The 19,148-nt window shown below is 37.1% G+C and overlaps 1 protein-coding gene and 1 non-coding gene across 4 annotated transcripts in view; one reads left to right on the forward strand and one right to left on the reverse strand.

The window, feature by feature from the left end:
* The window catches only part of HELQ (helicase, POLQ like), a 54,426-nt gene that overhangs the window by 2,680 nt on the left and 32,598 nt on the right, over positions 1 to 19,148 (forward strand). For 2 of the 3 annotated variants that reach the window (XM_037035596.1, XM_037035597.1), the window contains exons 3-8: positions 5,416 to 5,594; positions 6,239 to 6,439; positions 6,864 to 6,936; positions 12,519 to 12,616; positions 13,746 to 13,844; positions 15,123 to 15,268. In XM_037035596.1, the coding sequence (XP_036891491.1) occupies positions 5,416 to 5,594; positions 6,239 to 6,439; positions 6,864 to 6,936; positions 12,519 to 12,616; positions 13,746 to 13,844; positions 15,123 to 15,268 (796 nt within the window). Of the gene's footprint in view, positions 1 to 102; positions 1,453 to 5,415; positions 5,595 to 6,238; positions 6,440 to 6,863; positions 6,937 to 12,518; positions 12,617 to 13,745; positions 13,845 to 15,122; positions 15,269 to 19,148 lie in introns of those variants that run through there. The other variant, XM_037035598.1, reaches the window with a different exon arrangement.
* Positions 5,973 to 6,079, reverse strand: LOC118979570 (U6 spliceosomal RNA). Its single transcript, XR_005064942.1, has one exon. It is a non-coding gene; the product is annotated as a U6 spliceosomal RNA (small nuclear RNA).

Consider the following 19,148-nt stretch of genomic DNA (forward strand, 5'->3'; position numbering starts at 1 on the left):
ATTTTCATCAGGGGGCCACATCAGCCTCATGGTTGCCTTTAAAGGGAAATAATTTTAGGACTATATAAATGTAACTACTCCCTAACTATCAATGACTTGAAATTACATTCAGCCCTTTGAAGGCAACCACGAGGCTAGTGTGGCCCCTGGTGAAAGTGAGTTTGACATCCCTGAACTAGGGTGTCTAAACCACTTAATACCTTATTCTTATCTCTCCTGACTGCTCAGTAGCTTACATGACACAATTGACCAGACTTTTTGAAACACTTCCGTATTTCTTGTCATTCCACTCCTGGTTCTTTCTCTGATTGCTTAGCTGTTCAGTTATGTTAGATGGTGTTTACTGACTGCCTATGTCTTCGCTACCAAAACTTAGTTCTTGAAATTTCTGTAATTACTGAGACATTTTGACTGAACGAAGTCATTATTAGTAATACCACTGATTAAAGCTATACACCTTTCAGACAGCTGAAGTTAACACTTAAGTGCAAAGAATGTTAGTAACTATTGTGTAATGTTTTTTCAAAATCCTGGATTCTTGCCTATATTTCAAATATGCATCATTTTGGACACAGAGGGTACAATTTCTGCCATTCTGGAAGATCAGCCTATCAACCAGTCACTTGATAAGAATTTCTGAAGCTTATGTTAGTATCTTAAGAACCATATGAAAACATGGGTTCTCAGCTCAGAGAGAAAACAATTAGGTTGGAGAAGTAGGACTACTTAAGACAAGTCTAATGTAAGACTCTACAAGAGTCTAATAAATTCTAAATTGTGAGGTTTGTAGTTTAAGAGCTAATGGTGTGTATTGCTCTTGGAGATGTTACCCTTTTTTCTCTTTGCTCTTCTAGCACCTTGTTCTTTGTTTACTCTGCATCTTCTACCAGAACGAGCACCCTAACACAGGGCTCTATCTAATTCATCTTTTTATGTTTCTCAACTGCTGGGGGTTGTCCACCTGCTTAGGAATTCTGGCCCTGTCAGTTAAACACAAGTTTAACACACTGAGCCTTAGTTTCTGATCTATTACAAAGGTATGCTGACGGTAATAAAATTAGTAATAGTTGTTTTTCAAATTCTGTGTCAAGGACATGCCAAATTAGATTTTGGTAATGGCTATAGTAATTAGTAGCTTTGAAGTATCAACTTTGGTAAGTAACTTTTTAAATCTCTTGTAAATTTAGCTTAATGATGTGACCACTTTGAAACATAAGTATATGTGCTAAAGCAGTGGTTCTCAAAGTGTAGTTCTTGGACCGCAGCATCAACATCACCTGGAAACTTGTTGAAATGTGCATTCTCAGGCCCCATCCGAGACCTATTGAATCAGAACCTCTGGGAGTGTAACTGGCAAACTGCTTTAACAAGCCCTCCAGCACATTCTGCTGAGCCAGAAGTTTGAGAACCCCTGAACTAGAGAACCTCAACTTTATACAGGATTGGGCAAAAGTAGGTTTATAGTTGTAATACAAATAAATGATATACTAATTAATAATGCAAGAATCTCTGTGTACTCAGAACTAGTCCCATACTCAAACCTACTTTTGCCCACCCTTATAGTGTGGTGGCTTTTTATTGTAGGATTACATGCTTAGTGTGTTTTATATAAATAAGAACTAAGTTACCATATTTTGCCATGTGTAACATGCACTTACATTTTTGGCCTAAACTTTCAGGGAAAAAATTATTTCATTTTTTAATTCAAGTATTTATTTATTTATTTATTTATATTTAGAAACAATACTGATTATTATATTCCAGGGGGTTTTTTTGCATACAGATATTGTTATTTCTAGAATTACATTGTTAATGCATATGCATAAATAAAAGAATTGAAAGCATACAGAATTAGTACTACCCATGTATAATTCACGCCCTTATTTTTCCCTCAAAAATTTCGGCAAAAAAGTGCACATTATACAGTAATTTACTTTTTTAATGTTTGAAGATAAATAATACCCCTAATATTTGTTATTTTGGCCATTTTATATTTTAAATCTGAGTTGTATAAAATGTAGATGTGGTCAAGTTATATTTCCACACAAACATCTGCAGTTTGATAACTAATGGGTGATACCAATCTGAAGTACTTTTTAATATTTAAGTGTTTAAGGAATTTTGAAAATCTTTCAATCTTTTTCTGAAATATTCAAAAAACAGTACATAGTCATTGGAAATATTCAAGAACCATGAAAAATGGACAATAAGTCACCTGTAACTGCCATTTATATATAATTATGTTTAATACCTTTGTAATATATCCTGTCAACCATTTCTTTAATTTGGGGGGAAAACAACATATTAAAGTCCATTTTTCTATTCATGTATTGTTTAATAATATCTGTACATTACTAGTATGATACTATCCAACACATTTATAAACTGCTTTTTTTCACTTACCTGTATATTGAGCATATAGAAATGAATCTATTCCCCCAGTATCAAGCTGCAAAGAAATTACATCATATGAGTGTGCAAAAATTAATTCAACTCTTATCCCCCGATGGCTTTTTGTTATATATAAACAATGCCATGGTGCACATTCTGTACATAATCTTTATATAGTCCTTTATTTCTATGAGTATAGAGTTCTAGAAATATTAGTAATACTACTAGATTAAAGACAATGTGCAGGGGTTTTTTTTCTGAGAAGAAATGGTTTGTTTATTTTTTTCCTTTTATAATTTTTTATTTAATTATTGTTCAAGTACAGTTTTCTGTCTTTTACTCCCATCCAAGCCCACCCCCCCACCCCGTGCTCCCCATCTCCCTCCCATTTCCACCCCCCTTAGTTTTTATCCATGTGTCCTTTATACTAGTTCCTGTAAACCCTTCCCCTTTTCCCCTGAAATTCCCTCCCTTCTCCCCTCTGGTCACTGTCAGCCTGTTTTCTATTTCAGTGTCTTTGGTTATATTTTGCTTGCTTGTTTGTTTTGTTGTTTAGGTTCCTTTGCTATTTCACTCAGCGTAATGCTTTCCAGTTCCATCCATGCTGTTGCAAAGGGTAGGAGCTCCTTTCTTTTTGCTGCATAGAGTTCCATTGTGTAAAGGTACCATAGTTTTTGGATGCACTCATATACTGATGGGCACCTAGGTTGCTTCCAACTCTTGGCTATTGTAAATTGTGCTGCTATGAACATTGGGGTGCATAGGTTCTTTTGCATTGGTGTTTCAGGGTTCTTAGGATATACTCCTAGCAGTGGAATTGCTGGGTCAAAAAGCATATTCATTTTTAGTTTTCTTAGAAAATTCCATACTGCTTTCCAAAGTGGTTATACCAGTCTGCAATCCCACTAACAGTGAACTAGGATTCTCTTTTCTCCACAGCCTCTCCAACATTTATTGTTTGTTGCTTTGTTTATGATAGCCATTCTCACCAGTATAAAGTGGTATCTCATTGTGGTTTTAATTTGCATCTCTCTGATAGCTAGCGATATTGAGCATCTTTTCACGTGTCTCTGGGTTCTCTGTATGTCCTCCTTGGAGAAGTGTCTGTTCAAGTCTTTTGCCCATTTTTTAATTGGGTTGCTTGTCTTCTTAGAGTGGAGTCGTGTAAATTCTTTGTACATTTTGGAGGTTAAACCCTTGTCTGAGGTACCATTGTTAAAGATGTTTTCCCATACAGTTGGATCTCTTTATTTTAATACTGTTTTGGTTTTTTTTTAAGATTTTATTTATTTATCTTTAGAGGGGAAGGGAAGGAGAGAAGGAGAGAAATATCAATGTATGGTTGCCTCTCATGAGTCCCCTGCTGGGAACTGGCCTGCAACCCAGCCATGTGCCCTGACTGGGAATTGAACCGTGATTGTGTGGTTCGCAGGCCCGCGCTCAATCCACTGAGCTACACCAGCCAGGGCTATTTTAATACTGTTTTCTTTAGCCATGCAGAAGGTTTTTATTTTGATGAGATCCCATTTGTTTATTCTTTCCTTTATGCCCCTTGCTCTAGGGGACATACCAGTAAAAATGTTGCTGTGAGAAATATCTGAGATTTTCCTGCCGGTGTAATTTTTTATTTATTTTTAGAGAGAGGGGAAACGAGGGAGAAAGACAGAGAGAAACATTAATGCAAGAAACCTCAATACGTTGCCACTCATAGGTCCCTTGATGGGGTGCTGAACCTGTAAGTCAGGCGCTTGCCCTGACTAGACTGGAAATGTGTGACCCTTGGCTTTGTGGGACAACACCCAACCAACTGAGACACATTAAGGCATGTGCAATTTTATTTTGGTAACTGCGAAATTGCTTTCCAAAAAGATTGTAGCAGTATATGCTTTCATAAACCACACACAAGAATGCCTCTGTCTCCACTTTTGTTAGCTAGACTTTATATTAATGGGCCTTTTTCAGGGTGGGGGATAGTTATTTGGTTTTTATTTATTTTGCTAATCCACTAGGTAACAAGCATCTTTTCATGTATTATTTGTGTTTCTCTACAGTGAAATGTGTTGAAACATAGTTTCCCATTTTTCTAGTAACAAAATACTGGTACGCAATTTGAAGACATCTGATGACATCCATGTTTGTCAAATTATCCTACAAAGTGTAAGAGTTATACTAGTTATCACAACACGTCTTGAATCTGATGTGATGGTTTTCATGAATCCCACCTTGCTAAATTGTGGAAATCCTATATGTCCCTATTAATAATCTTTTAAGGATTAAGCTGTCAGTTTAAAATGATATTCAGGCCTTTCAAAGTTCAGCTCCCCACAAGAGCTAAGTTAGTCCTTTGTAGTTTGCACAAACTTCATACTTTTTCTTCTTCTCCCCTGGTTCTCTAAGATGGTGTTTGGTTGAACGAGAAAGGGAAGCTTACAGTTTCCTTGTACAACATAAGAGGAAAGCCTTAGAATTCACACAGATCAGGTACTATCCTGTAGCTCCTCTGATGTTCCAGATGATACCTATCGCCCCTGCAGGCACTGACCTGCTGGGATTTTAGACCTAAGTTTGCTGCTAGTGGGTAGGAGAGTTGGTTGGCCATCCCACTGACCAGGCCTGAATTAGAATCAGACTCTCACTGGCAGTGCACATAACACTTTGGGTATTTTCTTTTCTTTTCCTTTTCCTTTTTATTACTTTATTATTGTTCAATTATAGTTGTCTGCATTTTCTCCCCACCACTACTCCTCCTGAGCCCAGTCAAACCCACCTTGATGCTCCTCCCCCTTGGTTTTGTCCATGTGTCCTTTATAGTAGCTCCTGAAAACCCTTCTCCTCACTGTCCCTTTCCCCTCCTGTCTGTCTGCTGTTAGATTGTTCTTCATTTTGACATAACGTTGATATATAATTACATTTATCATTATGAGGAGATTGCTACACGAGGTGGCATTTGATTTTTCCTTAGAAAACTTTCTAAGATTGAGACTTTTAGGGGAAAATAATGCTTTCTCCCCCCCTCCCCCACAGAATGGCAACATACTTGCTTAACACTGAGTTCTGTGCAAGAAAGAAAAAATTTAATATATTCCTTGCCAACAAGTGGTGGAAAAACCCTTGTGGCTGAGATTTTAATGCTACAAGAACTGCTTTGCCGGCGGAAAGATGTTTTAATGATCCTACCATATGTGGCAATTGTCCAAGAAAAGGTGATTTTTAAAAAATAAGTAGTATTTGTTAATGTTATTAAGATATTTTGACAGTAAGATATAAAAACTAGCATAAATGTAACTATTGACTAAAAAGAGGTATTTCTAATAATGATGGAGAATTAATATTTTTAGAATGTGTTAAAAGCAGTATGGAGTACTTAACTGAAAATCTTTTCTGATCTGAACTGGTGGATGGATTAGGCTCTATTATAAATGTTCTATTGATATTTAGTTTGCTTTCAATTATTTTATTAAAATAAATGAGTTATGATTTTTTTAATCAGAAAAGACAGTTGAAATTTTTCTCATTAATTAAGCAGTTTAACAGTTGTGTTCATTTTGCAAAGATCACATTAATCATGATGTTTCTTTTTTTTAAATATGGGATGCTTCACAGATTTACATGTCATCCTTTCGCAGAAGCCATGCTAATCTTGTCTGCAGCAGTCCAGTTTTAGTGTATGTGCTGCCTAAGCAAGCACTGACTGTGACATTTCTTAGATGTTTATGTCTTACCTGTGAACCTGTTCCTATTGATTGATATTAAACACAATATTTTAGATTTTTTAATCCCAGTGAGTGTTTAATAATTAAAGTTCTTATTTATCTGTTTTGTTTGTTTATTTTAACTAATATTCTAGATTTCAGCTTTGTCACACTTTGGTATAGAACTCGGTTTCTTTGTTGAAGAATACGCCGGAAGCAAAGGAAAATTTCCTCCAATTAAAAGAAGGGAAAAGAAATCACTATACATTGCCACTATTGAAAAAGGACATGGTCTGATCAACTCCTTGATTGAAACTGGAAGGATTAACAGTCTGGGTCTGGTTGTTGTAGATGAGGTGGGTTTCTACCTTTATAACTTAACAACATTTTTATTATACTAACAGTTATTATTATATGGATCTGCTTAGTACCTCTATTAGAATAATTTATTTAATATATAGATGGTACAGATGAAAACTTCTCATGTTTAATAATCTTAAATTCAATTTTGTGTCAAGTGTTTCATGAAGAGTGAATCTATAGTATGTGTGTATTCAATTTTATAATAGCATGTACAAATCCCAGACGTGTCAAGATGTTGTCCCCAAACCTCAGTAATTTAAAATATCAGTGAAATAATGTATATATGCTCTAGTTCTTATATCCAAAATGCTTAAGAGTTATAAAGTAAAGATTACTTTATTTCATACAAATACATGCATGTTTTATATAGGCATTATATGCAGATTTACTTTTTTCCCTTTTTTAAAATATCTAAAGTTGCACATGATTGCTGAAGGAAGCCGTGGGGCTGTACTGGAAATGACCCTAGCAAAAATCATCTACACTAGCAGTAAGTATTTTTTTCAATTCTGGCCACTAATTGATTTATTATCAAGAAATCTATAAAAGTCACCCTGGCTGATGTGGCTCAGGGTATTGAGTGCCAGCCTAGGAACTAAAGGGCTGCCAGTTTGATTCCCAGTCAGGGCCCATGCTTTGGTTGTGGGACAGGTCCCCAGTAGGGGGTGCAATAGAGGCACCCACACATTGATGCTTCTCTCCCTCTCTCCCTCCCCTTCTCTAAAAATAAATAAATAAAATCTTTTAAAAAGCTCCATAAAAGCCTTATTTCTATCACCAGCTAGATTTTGTAACCTAGAGTAATTAAGCTTTCTGCCTTAGATTTTGATTTTTATGGTAAGCTTATAAATTTTTGTCAGAAGAGTAGATGAATAAGGATAATTGTGAAGGTAAATGAAATTAACATTTAAAGGTGTCCCTGTCATTATCCTTCACTTACTAGCTACGTGTGCTTATTACAGGTGACTCAACCTCTCTTTCTTCATCTCTCAGGTTGGGGTAATGATGGTACTGACACAATGGGATTGTTGTGAGGATTATGAGTTAGCACACATAAAGCATTCAGCAGTGCATGTAGCACTCAGGAAGAATTTGCTGCTGTTGCCACCATCAGTATCATCATCACATACTATACCAGTAATGCAGTATAATATATGCAAGTGTTCAGTTGCTATTCTGCAATATCTGATAGTCTTTAAATGTACATGAAATATTTACTCTACATGTCTTCTCTACTATTTAATGATATGCAGTACAAATAACTTAGCTTCTATATGAAAAAAATTATTAACTATGAAGGTCAAATCTTTAGAATTGTTATTTTTTAATTTAACAGCAATGCTATTTAGATATATTGCAGCACTTTATAATCAATCATTCAAAAATATTTGTTGAGTATATGCCAGGCTATACACTCAATAGATACTATTTTAAATGCTGGGGATACAGCAGTGAATAAAACAAGGTCCCTGTCTTCATCCAATATATTTTAGTGAAAGTGAAACACAATGAGCAGATAATCAAGAAAACACATGGTATGCTAAATGGTGACAAGTTCTATGGGAAAATACAAAGCAGAGAAAGAGGAGAATGATCACCTACTCATTAAATCTAGTGACAACTGACTGTCCTTGTCACAATTTTTCTTCAGAACTTGCCTGTTTATCTTTTTTTTTCCTTTGGATGCTGCCACATTAGTTTCTCTTGTTCCCACTATTTATGTGTAAGAGGAATCATATGTTACCATGGTAAAGTAGTATAGCATAATGGCTAAGGAGAGACTCTAGCACTAAATTCAAATTCTGGCTCACTTTTTAAAATTGTATTTTATTGATTATGCTATTGCAGTTGTCCCAGTTTTTTCCCCTTTACCCTCTTTCACCCATGGCCCCCCACTCCCTCAGGCAATCCTCACACCATTATTTATGTCCATGCATCATGTGTATAGGTTCTTTGGCCACTACATTTCCTATACTGTACTTTACATCCCCATGGCTGTTCTGTAACTGCCTATTTGTACTTCTTAATCCCCTCATCTCCTCACCCATTCCCCTTTGCCCCCTCCCACCTGGCACCCATCACAATGTTCTCTGTATCCATGATTCTGTCTCTGTTCTTTGCTTAGTTTGTGTTTTTAAATTCCATTGTCGATAGATATGTATTTATTGCCATTTTATTGTTTATACTTTTGGTCATCTTTTTCTTAAATGAGTCCCTTTATCATTTCATATAATAATGGTTTGGTGATGATGAACTCCTTTAGTTTTCTCTTGTCTGGGAAGCTCTTTATCTGCCCTTCGTTCTAAATGATAGCTTTGCTGGGTAAAGCAATCTTGGGTATTGGTCCCTGCTTTTCATGACTTTGAATATTTCTTGACAATCCCTTTGGCCTGCAAAGTTTCTTTTGAGAAATCAGCTGACAGTTTTATAGGAACTCTCCTGTAGGAAACTAGCTGCTTTTCTCTTGCTGTTTTGAGATTCTATTTGCTTAAACTTTGGCATTTTAATTATGTGTCTTGCAGTGGGCCTCTTTCAGTCCATCTTCTTTGGGACTCTCTTTGCTTCTTGGACTTGCATGTCTATTTCCTTCACCAAATTAGAGAAGTTTTCTTTTATTATTTTTTCAAATAGATTTCCAATTCCTTGCTCTTTCTCTTTTTCTAGCACCCCTATAATACAGATGTTGGAATGCTTGAAGTCGTCACACTGGCTGTTTACACTATCCTCATTTGTTTGTTTTTTTCTTTTTGTTGTTCTGATTAGTTGTTTTTTGTTTCATTATGTTCCAAATCATTGATTTGATTCTTGGCTTCATCCACTCTACTGTTGTTTCCCTGTAAATTGTTCTTTATTTCAATCAGTGTATCCTTCATTTCTGACTGGGTCTTTTTTATCCTTTTGAGGTCCTCACTAAGTTCCTTGAGCATCCTTATAACCAGTGTTTTGAACTCTGCATCTGATAGATTGCTTATCTACATTTTGTTTAGCTCTTTATCTGGAGCTTTTATCTGTTTTTTCATTTGGGCCATGTATCTTCATGTCTCTTCATACTCTTCTTGTGTTTGTTTCTATGTATTAGGTAGAACTGCTGTTACTCCTTATCTTGGTAGTGTTCCCTATGTAGTAGGTGTCCTGTAGGGTCCAGTGGCACAGCCTCCCCATTCACCCAAGCTGAATACTCGAGGTGTGCCATTTGTGTGGGCTGAGTACACCCTCCTCTTGTCATTGAGCCTATATTGCTTTTGGCAGGTCAATAAGAGGGATTTACCCATGCCAGTCAGCTGCAAGGGCTGGCTGTGACTACTGACCACCAACCTCCACCCTCCTTGGAGAATCATTTATGCAAGGGCAGGTTGGTGATACTCCAGTGTGGTGTGTAGCTGTCCAGTTGGTGGTACTCCAGTGTGGTGTGTAGCTGGGTGTGCAGCTCTGGAGTTTCCTAGGTGGCAGAGGCCAAGGTCAGCCCCCTCTGTATTCTGCCTGGAGCTACCCTACTGAGCTATAAAGCAAGCGGAGATGGCTGCTCCTTGTGCTGGGCTTAGAGATTTCTAGGCAAAGCCAAGCTATGCATCTACACTGGCTGCGGGTAGTGGAGGGCCTGAGGCCACTTAGCAAGAGGTATGGGGCCTGGAGGCTCACTGAAAACAGCTGTTGCTTGTTTGAGAGGATTTAGGGTGTTGTGAAGCATGAGCCAAGACCAGCCATTCACGTAGAAAAATCACTGTTAACAGCTTGGGTGGGTCCCTAAGTTGGGTGGTATGGACTCTCAGGGGATCTTTGGCATGGGACAAACAGTGTTAGCCAGGTTGATAGAGTCTCAGACATGGCGTCTGCCTTCCAGCTCTGTGGCTCTGGGGGAGGGTTCAGAAAAGGGATAATGGCCTCTCTGCCTTTCTGTCTGTGAGAAAGCTGTCCACAAGTTCTTGCCTCGATGCCAGACACTTCAGTACCTCCTTGTGTGGAAATGGTGCCTTTCAAGCTGCTATCCTGGCGCTGGAGCTCAGAGGGAGGGAGTCTGAGCAAGTCAATGCATGGGTTCTTTAAGAGGAACTGCTTGGGATTCCACAGCTTCTTCCAATGACTCAATCCCTGCTGGGTTTTGTAGCCAGCAGTTGCAGCCAGAGTTCTTTTACTAGAGTTCTTTTACTAGAACTCTGGGCTTGGGGGCTTGGGACTCCTGGCTCACCAGATATGCCTCCCAGATTTTTATCCTGCACACATGCATGTGGGACCAACCTGTTCGTGTCTCTGCCCCTCCTACCAGTCTGGGTGGATGTGGTTTATTTAATCCTGTAGTTATCAGACTTCCATTCAAGTTGATATCTAATGGTTCTCAGTGGTGGTTATGTAATTTTGATGTAGTTGTGAGAGGAGACGAGCTGTGTTTACCTGTGCTGCCATCTTGACCAGAAGTATCAAATTCTGGCCCACTTTTAACTATGTATGTGACCTTGGGCAAGTCATAGTAACCATGCCTCTGTTTCCTTATGCTTCAAAAATGAGTGATAGTAATAGAATCTTCTTCCTGAACTGCTGTAAAGATGGCATGAGTTAATCTTTGTAAAGCATCTAGCATAGTACCTGCATATAATGCACGTGTTTGCTATTGATATATATTTGTCTTTCTATCACTGGTGCCTTAACTTACACTTAATAGATATTTAAATGAAATTAATCTCTTCTGTTTTCTTTCTTGCTCTCCTTTGTGACACCTCATTCTAAGCATGTTTATTATGTACAGTGGTGTTACCAAAGATTCATCTTGGGCTTTTTTACCCATTAGTCTATTTTACCATTTACAGTTCTATCATAGTTTCCCTTTGTTTCTGCATAAATCCCAAATTCTTTGTCATAGTATTTCTTTCTTTCTCTTTTTTTATCCTCACCTGAGGATATGTTTTTTTGTTTGTTTTGTTTTGTTACGTTTTTAGAAAGAGAGGAGGGAGAGAGAAAGATAACGAGAAACATCAATGTGAGAAAGAAACATCAGTTGGTTACCTCCCCTACACACCCCTACTGGGGACTAAACCTGCAACCTAGGCATGTGCTCTGACTGGAAATAGAACCTTTTGGTGTATGGGATGACACTCCAACCAACTAAGCGACCTGGCCAGGGCAGCATAGCCTTTCTGGATTTGGCAGCATGCTTACCACTTCAGTTTCATAGTCCATCCTTATGGAGTAGGAAGGGACAGCACATATTTTTCTTTCAGATAATATGTTGCGTGATAGAATTCAAGGCAAAACACAGCAGCAATGAAGAAGCCTAGGCTAAGAAGGCTCCTTTGTTTTTTTTGATTCAATAGCTGGTCTGTGGAAAGCAGCAATTTCATAATGCCCAGGAAGTAAGTCATGCAGCTTCATGAGTTTCACTTTACCTTTATTTATTTTTTTAAAGATTTTATTTATTTATTTATTTTTAGAGAGAGGGGACAGGAAGGAGAAAGGAGGGAGAGAAACATCAGTGTGTGATTGCCTCTCCTGCACCCCCCCCGGGGACCTGACCCACAACCCAGGCATGTGCCCTGACTGGGAATCAAACCTGCAACCTTTTGGTTTGCAGGCCAGCACTCAATCCACTAAGCCACAACTACCAGGGCTCCACCTTTATTTTAAAATAACGAAAAGTTAACCTGATAGCAAGATCGCAAAAGGACTTTTCATGTGGCAAGAGTTCGGGACACATTGAGCCCTGTGATGTACACTGTACATCTGCATATATGTATAGCCAAAACTGTGGGACCTGTTATAACTCTTCATAATGATGGTCCAGATAGTCAGCATCCAGCATAGTTATACTCATTATTGTTGTTTAGAACTCTTAATAAAGACCATACTTCTTGCCAAGTTTGATATTTTATAAAATTCTTGACAGTAACTTTTAGGAAATGAGAAAAGTTTCATTCTTTAATTGCCATATTAATACTCTGCTAATATATTTGTATTTTTCTTACCTCCCTCCTCCCCTTTTCCAAATCACTCAGGAAAAATTTACAACACAGAGAAGTTGCTAAAGTTACTATTATAATACACTAAATAACAAATTTTTTAAATACTTTGGGTTTTTTTTAGAAACAACTCAGATTATTGGTATGAGTGCAACATTGAACAATGTTGAAGACCTGCAAGAGTTTCTTCAAGCAGAATATTACACCAGTCAGTTCAGACCAGTAGGTACCTGAGGTTTGCACTGTGTTGGTTTATTATGTATCATCTTACTTAGAAACAAAAGTAGCAAATGTACCATAGAAAAATATTCTATAGAATAGTGAAGGGCCATGATTTCACTCACTATGGCTATAGCCTAGTAAGAATTTATAGAGAATGTAAAACTCTGTGGGGCCAGGGCTCTTGGCTTGGGTCACAATTGTAAGTGCTGCAGTTGGAATAGTGGCTGGCTTAATTAGTCAATAAATGAATATTTGTTAAATGAAATTTCAGGCCCATTCTAGTTGTCCACTTCTTGTTCTCTAAGGTAAAAGTCTTCATTCAGTTAAAATTTGGTGATTTATGTTTTGAATTATTAGCACATTAAAAAAGTTACCTTAAAATATTTATCCTTGGTAGTTATAATGCTTTTAAAATAAGTTTAGACTTTTAATGGATTTAAATTTAAACTCCCTAATGATAGTATTCCCAAAAAGCTTAAAGAAAATAAATAAACATATCTGTCTGTAGTATTAGTGTGCATGTTCAGTCTTTGAATGGGTTTTCAGAAAATGATTTTTAGGAATCACCAAATTTTAATTTGAAAGTTGATGTTTTTACACTTGAGTCACATGTGAAAATTTAAGGATATTTTATGACCTTAATTGTCTAATTAGATTCTATTCTTTTGAAAATTCAAGGAGCTATATTTACAAACTTTTTTGTCTATAAATATTTAAAAATAATATGGTGACAGGTGGAATGAAAACTGATGAGTAATAAAACAGAAAGTTTTAGATCTTGAGGAATACCACAAATAACCCAGTAAAAGATAAAGAGTATGAACACTTAACTCTTCTGTAATTATTGTGAAAAAGAAAATGTGTGGTTTCTGCTTAGATATGTAGCTCTTCAATTCAAAAAGATATTTTAAAGAGACTAACCCCTTTTTTTATTTAAGGGGAAAAAGATACTTAAAAAAAGAAGAAATGGTAAAGAAAATACTTTTAAGTTAAAGCATCTTTTACATACCTTAGAAAAGCTAAAATTTTTCTATAGGTATACTTTTTTTATGACACATTTTATGAAATTTATAACTCTGGAAATAGGAATTTGTTGTGGTATTAATTGCAAATGTCCCTTTAATTCAAGGTTGAATTAAAAGAATATCTGAAAATAAATGATGCAATATATAAGGTTGACAGTAAAGCTGAGACTGGCATGACATTTTCACGTCTCCTTAATTATAAGGTAATATTAATAACCCTTGAACTCTAGGTTCCCAGACATTGTGCCCAAGTCCCCTGGGGTACCACAGAAGATTTATGAGTACCATGGAATATTTTAGATTTTTTGAGAGAAACCTCTGATGCTTGAAATCTGTTGGGCAACATACAAACTACTGGTCCAAGGTAGTTACTTTCTTTTTCAACATCAGACCACACTACATTCCTTTCTATCATATCATATCTTAGTGAAGTTGGGATTTGGTTTTGGGGTTTTGGGGCTTTTTTGCAGTTACTATAAGCAAAAACCATGTGAAAATCAATATGGGACCAGAAATGAGGGTAGCTATATTTAATCTAGTTCCAAGGTTCCAAAGACTGCAATGTGCAGTTGTGTACATATCCCATTAGTGGGCTGTTGTGGTTATGTAAGAATAATAGAAACATATTTTTCATTCAGCTGATGTATATTGTTTATGCAGACAGCTGCTAAGTCGCAAGGAAATATATACTTATTAAATTGTTTAAACCTAACTCTCCAATTAATAGAACTGTAAAATAATTCTTTTGGCCTTGGAGCTCCATGAACCAAGAAAATTTGGAGACCCCTCCCTTAAATGTTCATTCACTTAGCAATAAAAGAAAAGAAACATTTATGGGCTATTTAATTCAGATATTGATCTATGAACATGTTATTGTCTACTGTGTTAATGTTCTGTGACATATGATATTAATAAGGGAAGAAAGGGATTTTACAACAGTTTTAGAATTGTACGAATTCTAATTCATAATTAGTTTTAGAAAGTCAGAAGTGGGATTTTAAATAACTTTATATTTTCATGTTCTTTGACTTTCTTATGTCTGCTTTATAAATATATTTTTATTTCTTAAAATGTCCTGTAGTATGATTGAATCTCTGTTTTTTAAAACTAGTACTAATTATTAAAGGTATACCTTATTTATGTAGTCCTTTAACTATTATTAGGATCAATCTATGTTTCTGTCTGTGCACTTTTTTGTACTGCTTTGGTGAAGATAGGCATGCAGTGGAGTTATTAATAGTATTACTATTTTTACTTCTTTAATTAAAAACTAGATATATCTAACAAAATCCTAATAACCTAAGAGAAAAGTGAGACTTAACATTTTTGTGTGTAATATAGATTTCATTTTTTCTTTGAATGATCAGACTTACTATATCAGAAATTCAAATTTATGGATGATTTACTTATCTTCCAGAGCACACTGGTAAAACAACAGGCTTTTATGGTTGCTAACCTTGTTGCTATATCTCATTATGCAGTATTCTGACACTCTGAAAAAGATGGATCCTGATCATTTGGTAGCATTGGTGACAGAAGTTATTCCCACTTATTCCTGCTTAGTTTTTTGTCCCACTAAGAAGAACTGTGAAAACGTAGCAGAAATGATATGCAAATTTTTAAGCAAGTATGTTAATCTTTTAAAAATATTCTGTTCTCTTTTATATTTGTAATAATTTACATACTCTGTATTCTGTTTATTGAACAAGCACTAACTACTTCTTATGGAACATTATGTTAAGTTGTATTAGATTCAAAAGGCCTTGACCTTAAAGTTTACTTATGAAATTTACATGTGAAATAGAGAAAAATTCTAAGACCACATGTAAATGAATGCTAATGTGAGTAGAGTGGATATGGTCAATGATTCTCAGCCTTGGCTTCATTGTGAATCAGAGGCTTTTAAAAATGCCCAAGTTGCATCCTAGACAAATCAGAATCTCTGAGTATGGAACCTAGGCAAGTACAACTTACAGCCAAGGTCAGGCACTGGCTTAGACAGTCAAAGGACTAATCACTGAAATCACTATGGGGATCTTATCTTCAGCTTAATTTTCTTTCTTTTTAAAAGATTTTGTTTAGTTTTTTTCTTAGAGAGAGGGGAAGAGAGAGAGAAAGAGAGTAAGAGAAACATCCATGTATGAGAGACACACCAGTTGGTTGCCTCTCATACGACCCCTGCTAGGGACCCAGCCTGTAGCCCAGGCGTGTGCCCTGACTGGGAATTGAACCAGTGACCTCTTGGTTCTCAGGCCAGCACTCAGTCCACCGAGCCACACCAGCCAGAGCATGCCTTGTAATTTTATGGTATTCTAATATCAGCTTTGTTATACTCAGAGATAAATATAGGGTGATTTTATTTTTATTTATTTATTTATTATTGTTGACACTATTACAAATGGCCCCCATTTCCTCCTCTTTGCTCCCCTTCCCCTCCCCCGTCCCCCCACTATCAATCACATTGTTGTCTATGTGTCCATGTGCTATACATATATGCACATATGTTCTTTGACTAATCTCTTCACTCCCTTCCACCTTCTCCCCTCTGAGATCTGTCAGTCTGCTCCATGCATCCATGCCTCTGGTTTTATTTTTGTTTGCCAGTTTATTTTGTTCATTAGATTCCACATGTGAGTGAGATCTTATGGTATTTGTCTCACTCTGGCTGGCTTATTTCACTTTGCATGATATTCTCCAGGTCAGTCCATGCTGTCACAAAGGGTAAGAATTCTTTCTTTTATATAGCCACATAGCATTTTTTTGTGTAAGTGTACCACATCTTTTTTATTCACTCATCTACTGATGGACACTTGGGCTGTTTCTAGATAACACCGCTAAGAACATAGGAGTGCATATATTCTTTCTGATTGGTGTTTCAAGATTCTGTGTATATAATGTGATTTTAAATATGAACAGTTCAGGTTTTTGCACCTATTTGACCCATGTATGATTTTAGCATTTTTTCAGACTACTTTTTGGCCCCTTAGGCCATTACTATCACTATTCATAGACCATTACTCAGGATTCTAATCTAGTTGTCTTCTACCTCCTCTCCCAATCTTACTGTCATGGACTGCTCTACAATCAAGTTAAGTTTATTGAAGAGCGCAAAAAAATCTCCTCATTTTGTAACTGATTGCGTGCCTTTACAATGATGATATTGATTATAAAAGCCTGATAGCATTAAATTATTATTGAGGCAGTTTGTTCAATCTCAGTAAATTGCTCGTTTTCTCAGAATAATTTAAGGTAATACATAGCACTTGCTAAGTAATGTAGAAATATAAAGACTAACAATTAACTGGGAGTCATGAAGTTTATAAGTTATACCCTTGAGTTATTTTGCCTTTTGATAATAATAGTTTATTTGGGTCTTAAATGTTTATATTTAATATTGAAGCATGTAAAAATTTACCTCTCCAGAATCCTTAGTTAATGAGTTGTAAAGGATACTTGGTACTTTCTTATAGGAGTAAACACTTTCCTTCCAAAGGAAAATTTCCTCTATGCTATATTTTTTATATTATTTGCTGCTTTTGTAAGCTGAGTGTTTTGAGTATAGCTTAGCAACTTTTTTGTGGCTAACTAAAATGTTACCATATTGAAAGAATACTTTTTAATATTATTCTGTAATTTAGATGTAGACGAAATGAAATCTAAATGGATTCTCATCTCATTACTAGCTTTAAAACATGACCTCTTGAAACTCCTATTTGTATCTTAATTATTTGCCTCCTTATCATAAATTTTGTGGGAAGCAGGTACAGGAAGTGCCTTTCCCATCTGGGCAGTAGAATATGGCTGTATGACTATTTAAGTACAAAGACTGCAGCAGGTTATTCCCAAATGACTGTCTCCATCTCTAGGAATATTAACTTTTTTGTAGCTATTACTTCCTTTAACTTTTAGTCAAGAATGTCTTGCCCTGGTCAGTGTGGTTCAGTTGGTTGGGCTTCGTCCTGCAAAACAAGAGGTCACTGGTTTGATTCATAGTCAGGACACATACCTGAGTTCCAGATTCTGTACTGGTCAGGTGTTTAATTTAAGAGGTGGACTTCCGGCCAAGATAGAGGTCTATAGGTAGACACACTGTGCCTCCTCACACGACCAAAATTAAGGACAACAAAAATTTAGAAACAAAAAAAAAAAACGACAAAAGGCCCTGGCTGGTGTAGCTCAGTGGATTGAGTGTGGGCCTGCGAACCACATGATCGCAGTTCAATTCCCAGTCAGGTTACATGCCTGACTTTCAGGCCAGTTCCCAGCAGGGGACTCATGAGAGGCAACCATACATTGATACTTCTCTCCTTCCCTTCCCCTCTAAAGATAAATAAATAAAATGTTAAAAAAAAAAGACAAAAAAAATTCTAAACTTTTTAGAAACAAAAAATTTAGAAGTCCGACAATTGTTCATCCAGACCAGTAAGAGGGTTGGAGTCGGCGGCCAGAGGAGAGGGGTTGTGGCAGGAAAAATCAGTGGCTGGTGGACCCCAGGTGCTCAGGTAGCAGCTAGCAGACCATAGGCGTGTAGGTGGTGGCTGGCCGACCCTGGGCACAGGGAGGCAAGGAGCAGACCCAGTGAGGCGCATACACAAGGTGGCTAGCTGACTGTGGTGACACACTCTCGCAGAGATAAACTAGGTGAAAACGGGGAGCAAGACAGACTGCACAACCCAGGGCCCCAGCGACAGGAAATAAACCTTAAAAGCACCAATTAAAAACACTTCTGGGGGTTGAGATGCCAGGAGAGATGCTCAGGAGAATTTGTTGGAGAGACCCACAGGGTCCTAGAATGTACACAAGCCCACACACCTGGGAACCAGCACCAGAAGGGCCCAATTTGCTGTGGAAAGTGGCAGAAGGGACTGAAATCTGAGAGAGAGTGGAGCAAGCGCCATTGTTCCCTCTCTGACCCTGCCCCCACATACAGGGTCACAACCCAGCAACTGGGTTGCCCCACACTGGTGAACACCTAAGGCTCCACCCCTCACTACATAACAGGACAACCATACTCCAAAAAAAGGCTCAAACGGAAGAACAGATCAAAGCCCCAGAGCCAATACTTTTAGGCAACCAAGAAATGGCCAACCTATCAGATGCACAGTTCAAAGCACTGGTGATCAGGATGCTCACAGAACTGGTTGATTTTGGTCACAAAGTAGATGAAAAAATGAAGGCCACACTAAATGAAATGAAGGAAAATGCACAGGGAACCAATAGTGATTGGAAGAAAAATGGGACTCAAATCAATGGAGTGGACCAGAAAGAAGAAAGAAGCAACCAAACAGAAAAGAATGAAGAAACAAGAATTCAAAAAAATGAGGAGAGGCTTAGGAACCTCCAGGACATCTTTAAACATTCCAACATCTGAATTATAGGGATACCAGAAGGGGAAGAGGAGCAGCCACAAGTGGAAAACTTATTTGAACAAATAATAAAGGAGAACTTCCCCAATCTTGCAGAGGAAATAGACTTTCAGGAAGTCCAGGGAGCTCAGAGAGTCCCGA

The sequence above is a fragment of the Sturnira hondurensis genome, unplaced genomic scaffold, assembly GCF_014824575.4.
Source record: "Sturnira hondurensis isolate 20B ecotype Veracruz unplaced genomic scaffold, ASM1482457v3 Scaffold0022542, whole genome shotgun sequence".
NCBI lineage: Eukaryota > Metazoa > Chordata > Mammalia > Chiroptera > Phyllostomidae > Sturnira > Sturnira hondurensis.